General features: G+C 39.0%; 1 protein-coding gene across 2 annotated transcripts in view; it reads right to left on the bottom strand.

The window, feature by feature from the left end:
• LOC118835785 (disks large homolog 2) overlaps positions 1–18816 on the bottom strand; it is a 654221-nt gene that overhangs the window by 218346 nt on the left and 417059 nt on the right. For both annotated transcript variants that reach the window (XM_036743051.1, XM_036743052.1), the window contains one exon: positions 13324–13438. In XM_036743051.1, the coding sequence (XP_036598946.1) occupies positions 13324–13438 (115 nt within the window). The remainder of the gene's footprint in view (positions 1–13323; positions 13439–18816) is intronic.

The raw sequence follows: 18816 nt of genomic DNA, 5'->3' as shown, positions 1-18816 counted from the left end.
CTGCCTCTTTTCCTTCCTTTTTTCCTTCCTCCCTCCCTCCTTTTCTTCCTTCCTTGATCTCTCCCTTCCTCCTTCCCTCTCTGCCTCTTTTCCTTCCTTCATTCCTTCCTCCCTTCCTCCATTCCTTCCTCCCCCCTCTGTCTTCCTGCCTTCCTTGCCAAGATCATGTGTACACTTGTATTAACAGCTGTTTATTGAGTTGCCATTCAAAGCTAAGTGCATTTGGGATCCATACAATTTGAGGAGCAGCACTAGCGTGTCCAGACAGCTAATAAAATCCCATCTGAAGTAATTACCAATATCAAATTAAATAGAGAATGCATTGGAAAGATTTTGGCTAGTATAATTAATAATAACTATGGCTAATATTTACATAGCCCTTACTATGTGCCCAGCACTGTGCTAAGTGTTTTAAAAAGAGAAGCATCTGTAATGATAAGGCCTCTTCCAATTGCAGCAGACTTTAGAATGCCCACTCTACCTGTTCCGCTCCATGTCTGTGACTCATCATGAGCACGGAAGATGGTGTTCCTTGAAGAGTTATTTGCCTATCGAGAGCCATCCAAGAGCATTAGACAAACACTGACAGTTGAAGATAAGTGTGATGCAGCTCGACAGTGGCATGCACACACCCATCCACAACAGGAAAATCCTACATGCAACTCCATGGAAGCACACATCTCTTTCTCCCTTCGCTGAAGGCAGGTCTGAACATGATGCAGCACCAGAAAAACATTCTATGAGGATTTGACCAATTCTAATCTCTCTTTCATTCAGTTGCCAAAAGGATTTTCCTAAAATATAGAGTTATATTGCCTCCCCTTATCCTCCTAGGCAATAAATCCGGGGGTTTTCTGTTACCTTCAGGATCCAATATAAAATCTACTTTAAAAGTTTTTCGTAATGTGACCTTCAGATCTTCTTACACTTTACTCACCTCCACACATACTGTGATCCAGCTATAGAGGCTTACTTGCTGTTTCTAGAACATAACATTCTCCCATCTCTTATTTCTGTGTCTTTGCATTGGCTGTCTCCCATTCCTGGAATGCTTTCCCTTCTTACCTCCCATACTTAATTTCCCTGGCTTTTTTCAGGTTTCAGTTTAAATCCTACCTTCTGAGGAGGCCTTTCTTGGCATTCCCCCCTACCCCAGTTGCTAGCCAGTTCCTTCCCCTCTAAGATTACTTTTTGTCTACTCTCTCTATATTTTGCATGCACCTAGTTTTTATTTTGTTTTATTGTTTTTAAATATGTTGACTCCCCCATTAAAATGTGAGCTCTCTGAGGGTTGTGGTTGAGTTATTTCATCTGTTTCTGACTCTCATGACTCTTTCTGACCTCATCTGGGGTTTTCTGGGCAAAGATGCTGGAGTAGTTCCTTCTCCAGCTCATTTTACAGAGGAGGAAACTGAGACAAACAAGGTTAAGTGACTTGCCCACGGTCACATAGCTACTAAGTGTCTGATGCTGGATTTCAACTGATAAAGAGGAGTCTTCCTGATTCCAAGCCCAGTGTTCTATCCACTGGGCAACCCTCTCTGAGGGTAGGGACTATTTTCACCTTTCCTTGTATCACTGGCATATAGCCTGGTATAGAGTAAGTGATTAATAAATACTTTCTGAATGATTTACTGACTGACCCCTACAACCTCTGAAATAAGCTAGAAGAGTGAGCTAGCTGAAACAAGTGTGAATTCTCTCAATAAAGCGAGGGAAAAACCTTTTAATCTAAGTCTAATGTGGCCAAGACTAAAGAAAGCCGATGTCAGAACAAATAAAGGTATATCTGCATTGAGGCATGTGAGGGCCATTTAGTGTTAGACAGCAGGGGAAGGAGGCAAAGAGATTAGGTTATAAAAGGAGAATTCACAAAGAATGGGAGTTTCTATTCCTCTTTAGCATGGAAAACCAAGTTTCTGCATAAACCAGGACTTGTTAAACTAATAAAATGCTGTTGCTTTGCTTTATAAGACTCTTTCATAGGAATAAAAGATAAGGGGATTCTGAACTAGGAGACCTTAGAAGTAATTTTGTCTAATCCCCACACTTTATAGAGGAAGACCTTAAGAACCAGAGAGGTCAAATAACTTGCCCGTGGTCACACAACAGAGCTAGAATTCAAACCCAAGACATTTCATCCTAAATCCAGTTCTCCCTCCCCTTCTACCCTTATATGGAAAAAAATATCAAAACCTTTATAGGAAATAAGTATAGTCAAGCAAAGCAAATCTTTTTGTTCCTTTTTGTTGAAACCACTACCCAGGTGAATCTACTAGCATCATATGGTTCAAATAACCAACTTTCATTATATACCTACCACATGTATACCTTCATAAATGTAGGAAAAAACAAGCTGTACATAATAGAGATTTGCAATTTTATGTACAAGCCTCATATTCTGTTCAACTTTGTAGAAGGAAATACTCTTTCTTTTTTTGTGTGGTATTACAGTTCAGGATTTAAAAAAAAATAAAATAAAAGTGAATGGGAGACCAAATCATAAAGACCAATGGGTCCTTTGAGAGCCTGGTACCCGGAGGTAGTCATTACCATGGCTGACCATGAAAGGCCAACACAACAGTGATGACATCCAAGGTTTTCATATGGGTGCAAAATGTGGACCTACCACAAGTGTCTCATCCAGCCTGCTGAGTAGTTCCATCCAAGTGGAGTCCAAGCCATCCTTCACATCAAGTGAAAAGATAGGATCACCCACAGTATACCAGCATAGAAAAGATATTCACCAAAAAGGCGACTTCTCTGGGTTGAACATAGGTAGGGCACCCAGGCAGTGGTTATGAAGAGCTGAAATGGGATAACTGGGAAAGGGCGAGGTGGAAAGTTCCCTTAAGTGAAACCATGCCCTAAGCCATACTTTCCAACATCTGATTTGGGGCAGAGGCTAGTGACAATGGAAAGAGGACACACATCAGGCATCAGAGCCATTCTAGAAACAAGGCTTTGAGGACACCAAGATTGGAAGTGGAGGTTCCACCAGGATTCACTTCATCAACAATTGTGGTAATTAACAATTAAGGTTCTGTCTTTGTTCTTTAGCAGTAAACTCTTTGAGGACAGGGATTATCTAGCTTTTGTTTTTGTATCCCCAGCATCTTGAACTATGGCTGGCATAAAATGGATCCTTAGTAAATTCGTCCTGAATTAAATTATTTATTTGTTAAATGCAATTCATTTAAACTAGTATTCATGGTGTCTTTTACTAGTTATACCTGCTCCCAGAATTATAACTAAGGGAAGGCAAGATAGATACCTAGGAAGCAAGATAAGAATAGCATAACTAGGAAATAGGATAGTATAACAAAGAGAACTTTATTCAAATTAAATTTATTCTAACCAATAAAAATCTATCTTTCCTCTCTGACTCCCCCGTTTGAAAAACAAAAAAACCATGAAAAAATAGATAGTTAAACAAAACAAACTCCTATATTGGCCTTGTCCAAAAAATACATATTTCCTTCTGTTCCTGAATCCATCACTTCTCTGTCAGGAGATGAGTAGAATGCTATATTATGAGTCCTCTGGAACCTCTGGAATTACCATGGCTGGTAACTGTGTTGATTGGAGTTCTTAAGTCTATTAAAGTCTTTACAAGGTTGTTGTTATTATATAAATTGTTCTGTTCTGCTCACTTCATTCTGCATCAGTTCATAAAAATCTTTTCAGGTTTCCTTGAAATCATCCCTTTCATCATTTTTTGTGGCACACCATTTCTTATGATGTTCTACGATATTCATGAACCATACTTTGTTCAGCCATTGCCCAATTTGATACCCTCTGAACAAGGGGCATTTCAAAAATATTACTTTTGTAAGTGAATATATTTTTATGTTTTATATTATATTTTATTGCCAGAAATTTTTGCTCTTAGTAATGTGGAAGTATTTATGTAATAATAAGACTCATTGCATGTGTTTTTGTGAAGTCTTGAAGCCTCTTGTGGGCAGTAACACAGGAGCATGATTTTCAAACAGAGGCATGATTTTCTGACTCTGCTTAGATCATCAAATGTCCTGTCCCAGCTTTGTCTGCAATTTCTTTAAATTCTAAATTTCCTTTAAGGCCCATTTCCAACCCCCACCTCTGGGAAACCTTCCTCGACTAAATCAGTCCTCAATATTAAGCCCTGCTTTCTGAACCCCTGAATTGTTGTCTCATTCACCTGGCATTTGGTATACACTACCATGTATTGTGATCAATCTTTTTAGGTATAGTCCTGGGTACCTCACTTGACTTCAAACTACTACAAGGCAGATGGTTTTATGCTTTTGTGCTTCCATTGTCTAGGACAATTTGTTAATGCTGATGCTTACAAAAAACTACAGCTGCAGCTGATAGCATCACTTAATGAATCTTATTATTAAATTACTATTAAATATAAAGCATAGTGATAAAATACATTGGTTTTCTGTGATGTATTTCTTGAACTGTTGGCTATGCAGCAAATTCTGTATATCAGAGTCCATTTTCTCCATGAGTTCCCATTTAAAAACTGCAAATGTGTTTTAATTTTCCAATCCCCAAGATGTAATAAAAATCACATTGGAGAAATCATCAAAGCTTGAAAAAGCTTATTTGAAGAAATTTCAGTTTGATGATAAATTATTAACAAAAATACTCAATATCAAAACACACCAAAATAATTATAGCAGTGCTTCTTGTAGCAAGAAGGAACTGGAAACAAAATAGATATCCATTGATTGGAGAATGACTAAACAAATTGTGGTACATGAATGTAGTGGCATATTACTGTGCCATAAGAAATAAAAAAGTATGATGAATAAAGAGGAGGATGGAAAGACTTACGTGAACTAATGCAGAGTGAAGCAGGCAGTGCCAAAAAACCCAGCATACACAATAAGAACAACAACGTAAATTGAAAGAAAAACCACCACCACAAAACAACTGAAAATGAACATTGCAGAATTACAAGGCACTAGCATAGCCTCAAAGAAGGAATATGAGAAGACATTTCCTCTCACTCTTCTGAAAATGTGAGAGGTCCATAGGTGGGATATATTGCATATGTTTTCAGTGGCAAAGAACTGGAAACTAAGGAAGAGGAGAACCTATCAAATAAGAAGTGCCTGAATATATTGTGACATGAATGCAATAGAAAATGATTGTGGTATAAAAATGATGATGAAAGGGACAATTCAGAGAAACCTGAGACGACATAAGAATTGATCTGGAGAAACAAGCAGAACCAGGAGAATGTTTTATGTAATAACAATATTGTAAGGACAAACAACTTTGAAAGATTTAACAATTAATGGAATGACCAACCATAATTCTAGAAGATTGATGATGAAGCATTCTACCTGCCTCGTGAGTGAGAGATGATGAACTCAGGGTAAAGAGAGAAACATATAATTTTTGGAAATGGTTGATATGGAGATTTGTTTTGCTTAAATACATACGTATAGATATATTATTTATATAAATATATATATATACATGCCATATATGTATGAGGGAATTATATAATTGTATATGTCTGCATAGGCATATGTGTGTATATATATTAATATTTATATATGCACATATTTTTAAGTGGGAGGGAATGGAGAGGGAGAGAAATAGATTTTTGTTCACCCTAAAAAATTTTTACTAAAAAAGACTGAATGATTACACATTCTTTCAAGACTGATGTTCAAATATAACTTTCAACAAAGTTAACTGGATGTGTTTAATTATATAATTCTTGTGCTGTTTGAGAATGTGACATACATGGTAAATAATCCAAATTAATGACCATAGTTAATATTACTTTATATAAGCAAGTGAATTTTTATCTTTACTTTTTGTTTTCTCTTATTCTTAGTTCTTTTAGTAAGAATGCCACTTTCCCTTAAAGAAAAACAAACATTTTGCGTAGATTGTTGTGCTGGGATATAAAGTTTAGATAAGGTACAGACTATGATCTCATGGATATATACTCTATTTAGGAGAGAAGACATGAACATAGATAACTATAATACATAATATGATAGGTTTATTAGATTAGTGCAAAATAAAGTGCAATGAGAAGTCTGGAGGGCAAGGTCATTACTGATTGATCAGGGAATCTGAGGTTTCCTGGAGAGGGTGGCATTTAAACTGGGCTTTAATTGATGGATATGAATCACTCCCATGCTTCATTGTGGCATAGAAGCCTCTCTTGAAGGTTATGGCAGTGGGGGTGGGAGGTGAGGCAAATTCTAATCAGGGTAGAAAAACTTCAAGTATAGGTCTGAAGAAAAATTCAAGCTGATGTCTAATTAAGTGCTGAAAAACTCATCACCAAAAAGTTGTTCAGAGACAAATTCTTTGGGTCTGGTGATCCATGAATACTCAAGGAACTGTGATTATATCAGTATGAGAACTTCCATGAAGCAGATCACACCTCACCTTGGTAGATGAGTCTTAGGAAATTATCTGAGACTTAGAAAGGTTAAAAGACTTGACCTTGGTCACACAGCTAGAAAGTATCAGAGATAGGGTTTAAAACTTGGTCTTCCCGATTCTAAGGCCACCGCTTTGTCTGCTATGCTATGCTACCTCTCAGATAAAAGTGTGAAATGGCCCTCAGTCCTGTATGGTCCATCACTCGGGCTCTCCTCAACTTTGGATTGTGAAGAGATCAACTGACAGGTTAGACATAGTGAAAGGTACAATGAACCTGGAATCAAAGGACTTACTATTTCTCAGCTCTATACCTTTGGGCAATTCCTTTCCTTCTCAAGTCTTCAGTTTCTTCATCAGCAAAGTAAGGAAAGCAATGCCTATAGTATCCCAACCCCAAAGGTTGTTATGAGGAAACCACTTTGTAAAGATTATTAGAATTACTTATTTTTCATTTTAATCTGATTTAATCTGTGTAAGGATAGGGGGAACTGAGAAAGATGGAGAGTAGGGACACAGTGAGACTCACTCCAATCTTCCCCTTAGGACCTTCTCTGCAAAAAAACAGAACTTGGTTTGCTCATCTGATTCCATCACAGGATTAGGTTCCAATAAGAATAACCCCAATGCTTATAAGACAAGGAAGCAAATCCAAATACTATTCTGAAGAAATCTCCATTACCAGATTATCCCATTTGGGAGTCTGGTAGATATGGCTGATTTTCACTGCCTCCAGTTCTGCAGTATTTCATTTCTTTTTGCATCATGAAAGCATCTCATTTTGTCCTAGACAGATTTGTGAGATACCATCTGGTGTGTCCTTTGGTACAGGTGAGCAAATCATGCGAGGCCAAGGGAGGCAAGGTCATCCAGTAAATCTTTGGTCCTGAGAGTCTGGTATCTTATGTATCACCACTAATATGTGACACGATGAATAATGACCTTGACTAAATTAATCTACTTGCTATTCCACTTTTCCCTAAAGCAGTATCTACTTTTAAAAGTATTATCATAATTTTACCTGGATTTTGTATGGCTCCAGTTTCTATGAAGCTCTTTATTACAAGCTGATTAAAGTCCAGGGAAAGGGATTCTAAGTGCCTATCAAATACTGGTGATCTTCAAGACAAGTTTAAGTGGAGCAGTATGGGACAAAGTGTCATATAGGGGATAGTAGGCTTCAGTTGAAGTCAGGAAGACCAGGTTGGAATCCTACTTTAGACACACACAATTAGTGTACACATGGGTAAGACATGATGTCTCTCATTAGATGAGTTTCTTCGACTCTAAATGGAGTGGTTGGATTCCCTTTCACCTCTAAATCTACGATTGTAGTGATTAGATGACCAATTGCCTAAGACATTTGATTTATTGTTTTCTCTGATTTACCCGGGTAAGAATACATCTACAAAAGGTAAGGGGGGGCATAGTAGACAGGTGAATTTGGTATCAGAAGCTGCAAGTTTGTGCCTGGCCATGCCACGCTGCAGCTAAGTGATCTTGGGTAAATGGCCCAACCTTTGTGAATCTTTGCTTCTTTGTTTGTGAAGTGAAGATAATGGCCTCCTGTTATACCTGATGAGGCTGTTGTGCAGATAAAAACAAGAGATAAACTACATTAAGAACTTCATGAACTTTAATGTGCAATATGAACACACCCTACAATTTTCTTGAAATCCCACCCGGATTGGTCCTGGGAAAAACAGTGAAGGAAGCAGAGTTTGTGGTGGCCCCAGCCTTACCTCTTTGGGCCCTTTTCTTCTAGTCTGAGGTAGATTTCTTCTCAATCATTTGAGGACCCTAGTGCCCCTGTGTTTTCTTCCCCATTCAAAACTAGGTCTCGGGAAAGGATCTAAGCATAGTTGATTCATGCCCAGGTGTAGAAAAGTCGCTATGTTCCCTCTCAGATTCCGAAATTAAAAACTTCTTTTTCCCCTACAGAAAATGTTTTCGCAACCTTGAGTAGTTAGCATAGATGTTTTGGGGTGTGCAGTGGTGGGGGAAAGGGGCTCCTAAAATCCCAACTGGTTAGACCAGCCTGGAGGTTCCCCCAATAATATCCATATCCTGTAGGCTCAGGAGCTCAATGGCTTCCCAGATTGAAGAATTTGCTAATGCCTTGTAAAGCATTTTAGAAAAAAAAGGTTTATTAATGTTTTCAACATGTTTTTATTTACTTTTAAGATTCTACAACTATATATGAGAGTCACAGAGCAGGAAATGCACAATACAGAGAAGTCCAGGATATCAGTGAAACATGCCAGCCCCATCCCGTGTTACATGTACAGTGCTATGCATATCAAGAGTCATTTCTATTTGTACAAGACCATCAAAGCATGTCAAGCAATCCACACAAAAGGCAAGAAGAGGAAAGAGGAAAACCAGATTGGGAATTTGGCATTTGGAAAGCAGCTGGGATGACAGTCGCCCAGGGAAGCCACAGAGAGAGCCTAGCTCTGGAAGGGCAGAGTGCCCCGCAGCAGTAATTCAGGCAAACAGGCTGATACACCAGGCCAAGAAGGATTACTGAGGGGAACCTGGGTTGGGTGAGGGAGCAGGCTAGCATCTACATACAAGCTGTGTAGAATCATTCCAACTGGGACTCCCAATAGGAGTCCAGGGGAGGGGAAGAGGTGGGGTATGGGAGTGGGGGGAGGGGAGCCACTCTCAAAGGAGATAGAGGTTTCTAGGGGTACAAACACCATTCTGAGACTACTAAGTTGTTTCATACAGGCCAAAGGGTCCCCATGCTTTCTTGGTTCAATTACTACAAATTCTACAGCAAGGGTCCTTAACTTTTTTTGTGTTATGAACACCTTTGGCACTCTAGTAATGCCTGATGGACCCTTTCTCATAATAATATTTTAAATGCATGAAATAAAACACAACATTACAATGGAAACCAATTATATTGAAACAGAGTTTTCAAAATATATTTTAAGAAAAAATTCATAGACTCTAAATTAAGAACTCATTTTCTAGAATCTCTGCTTCTGAGGACAGAGCAAGAGAAACAGAGACCTGAGCATTTAATACTGAAAACAAACTACTCAGATTCAAGTGATCAATACATTGCTGTTACTAAGGACCCACTATGCGCCACATTGCCTAATTCCAAATCATCAGTCAGCTTTGAGCTGACTTATCATTATTACTATTATTTTTGCTTGTTTTAGTTTAAATTGTTTCTCAGTGCTGAAAACAAGAGAGCTGCCCTCGTCCTTGACCTAAAAACAGTGTTTTCTAATAAGGCCAGGATGTGGGGTCATGATTACCTCACGAGAGAGAGCACAGGGGAAGCAGTGTGTCCAGTGGAGACGGGACAAGGGCCCGGCTCTGCCACTAGCTCTTTCTTGACAATGACAAAATCCTTATCTCCTCTCTGGGTCTCAGTTTCTTTTTCTGTATAATGGCAGAGGAGCTGAGCCACAACAACCTTTTAGAGTGCTTTTAAAGTTTACAAAACCCTTTCCTCACAACAACCCTGTGAGGTAGGCAGAAGGGATTAATGGAGGTTTCGATCTTGTAGGTGAAGGGGGCCTTAGAGATCACACAGTCAAATATACCTCTTTTTAACGAAGAAACCAAGGCCCAGGTTGGTAAAAATGACTTGCCCATGGTTGTTTGGTAATACCAAGAGAAAGTGTCATAGGTTGGATTCAAACCCAAGAGTTCTGACTCTGAGTGTGGGACTTAGAGACAGGTCAAAGGTTCTTAACTTTTTTGTGTGTGTCATGAGCCCAAATAATGTTGTTAAATGAATGACATTGTTGATATTGAGAGATGGAATTTTTTTGTGATCCCATCCAAGTTCAAGGATCCCACTGAAATTCATCTCCAATAACATTTGGTGTTCCATGGACCCCAGGTTAAGAGCCTCTAGGCAAGGTGATCTCTAAGGTACCTTCTGATCCTAAAATTCTATTATTCTAAGCAATATGTCAAGAAGAGACTTGGGGATGTGTCTCTCACCTCTTATATACTACAGAAACCCTGATTTGGATGACTTAGAGGAAACATGAAGTTGAAGTAGCAAAATAAATACAGTCATCAGGCACTAGTTAGTTAATACTCTAGTTGAAGCAAGCTGAACCAAGTTATATCCATTAACACATTCTCTTTGCAAAAAAAATTCTCTTTTAATTCATGTATACAGCTCAATTTACCTTCTTTCACTTATATTTTCCAACACTTTGTAATGACACAAGGCTTTGCTTGTCATAACCAGTGCCCTAACAGGGACTACTTTGGAGTCTCATAGAAGTATGTGAGCCAAACAGCATTTCTATGTATCGGTCATTACTCACAAGGGAGATGGACCATGGAAAGCAACTCCCTCCCTCTCTTTCTTCTCCCCACAAACAAACAAAAAAACACCAAGAAAAAAAGCCCACTATATCAAGGGAATGATTTCTAAAGAGCTATAATTTGGGGGTGTCTCCATGAAATATGTCAGAACTTTTTAAAGCACCTGAACTATCCAAAATTTTTGGAGGGGATAATCTCCCCAAAGATGAATATTACCAAGGAGATAGAATTACTTTAAAATCCTCTCATCTGTTTGTACTGCTTTTCTATATTATTTTAAAGATTCAAAGCCTAAGTCTTAGTAATATCATTTCCAACTAAGAGCTATTATCTCCATATAACATTTTCATATCATTTGCTTTAATTTTATTAATCTTCCATAACAAAATGAAAATGACTAAGCTATTAGCAACATAGTTTAACAATCTGCTTATAGTACATTAAAGATAATTTTTCATACTTTTTCATTTTTTAAAAATAACCAATGACTTTTTAAAAAAATTTCTTCCTCCTTCCAATTTTTACTCTAGCCCTCCTTTCCCATTATCTGGGAGTTAAATGATTTATCTGCTTTCTGCACTAAACCTATTGGATTTTCCCAATTCAATGCCTCAGGCAAACACATTTTCAACTAAAAAAAAAGAAAATTCTTGTTGAGCAAAGAGCACTGGTACCACAGTACTCAAGGAGAGAAGATATGGAGACAAATGGGGGTCATTAACTTCCCATCACAGTTGAGATGTTGCTACAACAGACGGGCTCTGGGGCGATTATCAGCATTCCTTGCCCAGATTACACAGAGGTGTATCGAGATAATCTTCTGAAAAGCAGCCGGCCAAATTTGCAAGGGCGACATACATATATATATATTTTTAACCTCAGGCGTTCTGAGGTTCTGTAGGCCCTTCGATTAATAAGGGGCTCTCTACATGTCAGGGGGCCCAGCAAATTAAGGCCTCAGAGAACCTGTAGGCTTCAGGATTCTTGCTCCCTTCTTCCCCCTGCTGTGCCTACCTAATACACACAAAAGATAACTTTATAGCCACATTTGAACCAACATGACATGTTAATTAAAGTACTGTCATCTGGGGTCTATAACAAGCACCTCATGCTAGTAAAAGAAAATGAAAAGCAAGACCCAATGGATATTATACCTCAGCAGCAAAAGATACTTAGGATTAAGCAAGGATTCCATACGTGATTTAACTGTAGCACAGCCAACATTCTCCCCGCCCCAACTAAGTGTGGAAATTCCATTTCCATTAGCTATATTTGCTATTCACTTTCCCCCCCTTTTGCAGCTCAATTTTAAGTCACTGAAAGTGAAAGAGAGACCTCAGGGGTAACATGCACACTGGTAAGTTGGCATGAACAGTATGCATGGTCCTTACAAATATTTCTCAAGTCAGTTTAAGAGGGCTATGTGTGCTAGATGGTGAGGTGCGTGTTATAGGGGAGTGGGGATGTACTACCATCTGTGATGAACAAATCCTGGTATGCATTTAAGACTCAAGATTCTTTTCCCCCCATGGCAAATTACACAGCTCTGCCAGCAAAGAACCAAATGAATTTTGTCATTTAGGAAATGACCTGATAAGGGGAAATGATTATAGAGTCTGGCCAATGAGCAGTGTATAAGGGAGGTCTCTTGGAGGGTCACAGGGAAATGAATCTCTGTTCCTCCTTAGGCCAGCAAGAATCATTAAGAAAACAAGCAAAGAACAAAATTTTCTGTTTCCCATCAGTACACCAGATCACTTGATCACACTTGACAAGAAGTCCAAAAGAATTCCTAAGAATGGCAACTAAGACTGTTGAAGACAACCTAAGGCTGTCTTCATTCTCTTTCCTAAGTGGTAAGTTGCCAGCATTCAGAACCTTTCTTTCCACTCCTCCCCTATACCATGCTCTGGTCTTTTCTTCCACCAGTCCTACAACACTAACAGGCTAACTAATTTAAGAGGAAAGCCTTCCTTTAAAAGTCTGATCCAAATTCTAATCCCACAGAAGGTTCAGATCATACTGGGAAAGGGGAGCAGTTTACACCCCTGTACTTATGGACTTTTCACACTTTGAAAGTTTACGTTCAGTCCAAGAAAATGGGAATAATGCCAGTCTTGCAATAGGTCATGCAGCAAAGAGCTGATGGAGAGGACAGGGATGGACAGTAATCTGCATCCTAATAAGAGTCCTTCATTTGCCAAAGAAAATAATTGACAAGGGCCTGAGCTCAAAAGCTTGACAGGTTGCATGCTTTGGACCTTTAATCATGGCAGAAAAGTGAAATAAAGCATTATTATAAAGGAGAGGGTCATGTAAGAGCCAAACCCCAAATCACAATTATTTTAAGCTACTCTGTGGACTGCTGACTGACATTTTGGAATTCCCAAAATCTCTCTCAAATGGTTATCAAATAAAGGTCATTGGCTGTGGTTCGATTTTAAGTTTTGGCATTGCTGCACTGTTAGCTGTTGGGTTTATCTGAAGATGTCACCCCGTACTACGTAGGTAAGTATGGAGCTTTACAACATCACATGATGGTTTCCATTCATTCCCAAACAGAGTAGGAAGGAAAATGGGAGACATGCAAGAGTTATTTAGGAAGCCTACCTGACATAGAGTGAGCGTTTCTGATTGGTTCTCAGGGAGCCGGACCCAGAACTCATGCTGTGGTTCATCATCTGCTCACGTAGGTCATGGATTTTTGCCTCGAATCTAGCGTAATCTGGTGATGGAAACAAAGGAGACAACATTGGTGACCACTAGTGCATCTTAACAGAGCTACATACACAGAAGAATCTCATCTGGCAGCATTCCTGGGCTGAAGGCAGGACTCACAAGAAAGAGAAAATGTAATTTGGGCAGGTCTCAGTACCTTCGCAAAATAGCAGGAAGGACAAAAACAAACAGGATCTTGAAGGAGCACACACATTTGATTCTCTAACTCTTTATCACCAGACATCTAAGGAGAAATATTCTTCCCTTCATCCATCTTTCTATCTATCCATCCATCCATCCATCTGTCCATCCATCCATTAATTTAAAAAAAAACACATTTCTTAAGCATTGATTATGTACCAGGCATTATGTTAGGCCCTGGGTATACAAAGACAAAAAGGAAACAGATTGTACCTTCAGGAAGCTCATATTTTATTAGATGGAAACAACACATACACAGAAAATTAACTTATACACAGATATAAACATACATATGTATATTATATATAATATATACATATTTTCAGCTTTAATAGGTTATGACTGCACTTAGGCTTTTTGAGACATCCTGTGTGGATATATACAGAAATGTATATGCACATTTGTGCATATATAATATAAACATACACAAATATAAGTATATATACCTGTATTAATATAAAACATATACTATATTATTTCTAGGGGAAGGATCCAACCCATTGGAGGTCACACAATGCATGTGTGTATATATATGTATATGGTATGTATATAAGGTAACTAGGTGGCACAGTGGATAGAATGTTGGGCCTGGAGTCAGGAAGACTCATCTTCCTAAGTTCAAATCTGACCTCAGACACTAACTAGCTGTGTGACCTTGGGCAAGTCACTTAAACCTTGTTGCCTCAGTGTCTTCATATGTAAAATGACCCGGAGAAGGAAAGGGCAAGCGCTCCAGTATTTTTGCCAAGAAAATCCCAGAAGGGGTCATGAAGAATTAAACATAATTGAAAACAACTTAAAAACAAGCATGCAAATACATACATGAGTCACGTACATTTAAGTGTATATGTACACATCTAAATCTACATTTTCATTTACATCTATATCTACATATATACAAGCTATATTATTTCTAGGGGATGGACACCATTAACTCCAGGGCACATAATATATGTAGATAGGGCAGCTAGGTGGCACAGTGGATAGAATGCTGGGCCTGGAGTCAGGAAGACTGGCCTCAAACACTTACCATCTGTGTGACCCTGAGCAAATCATTTAATTCTGTTTGCCCCAATTTTCTCATCTGTAAATGATCTGGAGAAGGAAATGGCAAACCACTCCAGTACCTTTGCCAAGACAACCCCCAATGGGGTCATGAAGAGTTGAACATGACTATGTGTATACATACATATATGTACGTGTATGTAGGTATAAAGATGTATTTGTATACATGTCTATATCTGTGATATCATTTCCAGGAAAAGACACTCTCTCCTGAGGAACTCACAATTAGCTTCTTGTAGAGTGCCACTTAAGTTAAATTCTGAAGGAAGTTAGAGATTTTGTGAATTTTAGGCAAGGCAGGAATGCATTTTAGGTTTGGGGAACAAAGATGCTGAGTTGATAGAAAGAGTATATAACAATTAGCAAGTCAGTTTGGCTAGGAGAGCGGTAGACCATAATCCTAGGGAGGTAGGCTGGAGCCAGACTGAAACAAAAAAAGTCAAACCAAGCAGAAGAGTGGACTTTTTATTTTATTTTAAGGGTGGAAAGAGCTAGTGCAGTTTCTTGAGCAGGAGAGTGACATACCCAGACTGAAATAGGAAGGAGTAGAACACATCTAGTTAGTAGAGGAGCTCAGGCATTACAGAGGAAGTGATTACTTTAGGTGAGACTTGAAGGATGATAAAGATGTCAACAGGTTGGGATAGTGTTGAGCGGGGTAGATGACTGCATGAGCAAATACATTCAAATGGAAGCAGGCAAGGTCAGTCCTTGGAACTGTAACTAGTTTGGCTTATTGGGAATGTAGAAGGCATGAATGAGAAAGCATGTGAAATGAGCTGGGCTCATCTCTAAACCCAAGGTTCTAAGATTCTATAGATCTAACACTGATTGCTTCTCAAGGCAGTCCCTGCCAATGTTCACCAACTTCCATCAGTAGCAGATCCTTTCTTATGGTGAGTTTATCTTTGCCTTCTTCTAATTTCTACCCACTGGTCTCCGTTCTCTCCCTTCTGGGTGAAATAAAAGTATACTCTCTTTTCTGCCTCACGATTCTGCAAAGATTTGAAAATAGGCAGGCCAGCTATTCTTTTAACTGTTCTGCTCATATCACAAGTATTCCAGACCTTCACATCCTAGCTGCTTCTGATTCTTCAAAGGCTCATTTTAAAATTTAAATTTGCAATGAAATTTAAACTGAATTTCCAATTAAATTTTTAAATTTAATAATTAAAAACATTTATTGAACACCTGCCATGTGTAAAGCTCAATGCGAAGAATGCTGAGAGGATGCAATGAGTCAGGAAAAGACTTTCACGAAGAGGGGTGTGCTGGAGCCAACTCTTAGGGGAGCTGATGGTTAAATTTTCAGTGTTGGGATTGACACTTCAGAAACAAGCAAACTAAAGCTTGTTTGTTGATTGTCTAGTCTTAAGAAAGTGATGCAAAAGTTTAAATAATACGACTTAAACTTAAAAGTGTGTCATATATTTTCAGAAAGCTGGTTGTTAAATATTTACCACCATACCACTGATTATAACAGACCCCAAAGTGCTTACAGTCTTGAACAAAAGATACATACATAAATAACTCAAGTACTAGATTCTCAGGGAGTCAGACCCAGAATTCACACTGTGCTTCATCATCTACTTACAGGGGTGATGGACTTTTAGAAGGTAAGAGGCAATTATTAGGATGATTGAATTATAAAAAATCCTGGAATTAATCTCATTTAATTCCTTCCTTTTTGCAGCCAAGGCCCAGAGAGAAGTGATTTACCACTCCCCCTGCTCGCTAATCTCACTTTTCTTATGGCCTCTGGAAACAAATGCAAACACACACCTATTTACAAATACAAAAAACTTGACATTTAAGACACAGGATAAAGTAAAGTTAAATCTCTGGCTGGATCATGTCACTCTCCAGCTCAAGAAACTGTAGTGGCTCTTCTTTCCCTCTAAGATAAAATATAAACTTCTCTGTTTGACTTTCAAAGTCGTCCACAAACTAGCTCCAACCTTCCTCTCCATGCTACTCCACACTCCCCCCATCCCCATTCTGCTCACTCTTCACACCTTCTATAGTCCAGCCAAACTGGCCCCCTCCTATTCCCCAGGATCCTCTCTCCTGCCACCTTGTTTTTGCATAAGCCGTCACCCAAGCCTGGCATGCATGACTTCTTTGGAGTCCCTAGTTTTCTTCAAAGCTCAGTTCATTCACCACCTTTTACCTGAGTTCTTTCCTGACGCCCGTATTTGCCTGTGCCTCCTTTCCTTACCCCTTGCCAATAATTTGGTATGTTGTGTGTGTGTGTGTGTGTGTGTATGTGTGTGTGTTACATACTTACATGGTGGGATAGCATGGTGTAATAGGAAGAAAAAAAATGCATGGCATTAGGAATCAAGGGCCAGGGTTCAAATCCCAGCTCTGTCCTTTATTATTTAGGTGACTCAGTTTCCCCCTATGTAAACTAAGAGGGTTGGATTAGACAACCTGCAAGTTTCCTTCCAGTTCTAAATCTATGATCCTAAAACCTTATGTACATCTTTTCTCCCCCATAGAAGATAAGATCTTTGAAGGTTGCCACTTTTTCATTTTTATCTTTGTATATCCAGCACAGTGCCTAGCCCATAGCAGGCATTTAATGAACACTTGTTAATTAATTGTCCGAGGTCACAGAGGTAAAGTAGAAGATCTGGGATTCTACCCTATACATTCTGATTTCAATTTTTTCTACTATATCATATAGATTGGTGCCTAATGGAGGACCAATGAAAGAGCAGGGAGCGATGGGAGGAAGGAGAGATCAGTTCCACATGGCAGGAAGCATTGGCTCTGCCATCAAGCTAAAACACACTGTCCTTGCCTAAAAACTTTCCAGAATGCCCGCTAACATAAGTCAACAAAAAAGGACTCTGCAGTCCTTCAAAGGGAGGGCAAGTCTTAATCTGATCTGACAGCCTCAGAGAAAGGTCTCCACAGAATGCTCGGCAGCTGTGAGGGCCACCATTAAATTTCATTAATTTTTTTTTCCTGCCAGGCTGCCACCAGGGGTTAAATGCTTTTGATCACCCTTGCTTTCATCCCAGCCTACTAGGTGTGGAAAAATCCACATGGTAGGCTTTGATACTTCATAGGGGGGAATAAACACCAAAAAATACTTGGTTTGACATGAGAAAAATCTGACAAAGATGAAGCAACTCAAGGACGATTGAATACAGCCACTGACACAATCAGAGTCTGTAAAGGAGTGGCTATCACTCTCCAGGCAGAAATGACTTATTTAGACCATTCTGTGTTGCTAGAAAGGGCTATGATTTTAAAAAATCCAAAATGATTCATTTAAATGTTTCCTAATAAGGATATGATTTTCTGGAGGAAATGTAGAATAGTGGGCTAGATAGCAGAACACCTGGGTTCTAATCCCTGCTTAGTTACTAACTCGTTTAGTAATCTTGGGTAAACCATGCCTATGTTAGATACTTCATCTATAATAAGATAAGTGGTACCTGAGTCTCCTATCTTGTTGCCTTCAGCTGGGGACAGAATTGTTGGCATACAAAGTTCTGTCTGGATCTCTCCCCCCAGGAGGGCAGAATGAAGAGGAAAGCAGAAAACAATGCTGCTGCCTCTGGTAATTTTTTGTGTGTTACAAAACCTGTGTTCTTCCAACTCTTATTCTCTAGAGGCCCTTTAGACGACTCCCAATTTGCTTTGGCTTCCAAACTAAGACGGCCATTCTTTTGCTTTCTCCTATTATTACCTCCTCAATTTTTGGCTTTGACTTTAGGATTATCTTACTGTCCTTTAATCCCTGGAACAGAATTCATACCTGAGCCTTCTTCCTCCCCCATCACACCACTCCAACACCATTTCCAAGGGGATCATTGACCTCCCTTGACTGCTAAGCATTTAAAAATGAATCAGACTTACCTACTAGTCCTCTCCCTACCCCAACAGGGACAATGTGACAAAGAATCAAAATTTAAGATAACACAAGGAGACAAGGGGAAAAAACAAAACCAAACACATGGTGGACATAGGCAGGCCACAACATGTTAGCAGTAATTGTTGGCATATGAGATGTGGTATAAACAACATCATCAAAGATGGGTGGGAACAGAAAAGGAGGCCAGCCAATCAAATATTGACAAGGAGAGCCAATAGATGGTTGGCCAA

Source organism: Trichosurus vulpecula, chromosome 2, assembly GCF_011100635.1.
Source record: "Trichosurus vulpecula isolate mTriVul1 chromosome 2, mTriVul1.pri, whole genome shotgun sequence".
NCBI classification, from domain to species: Eukaryota; Metazoa; Chordata; class Mammalia; order Diprotodontia; family Phalangeridae; genus Trichosurus; species Trichosurus vulpecula.
The sequence above is the reverse complement of the archived record's forward strand: the minus strand, read 5'-3'. Positions and strand labels throughout refer to the sequence as shown.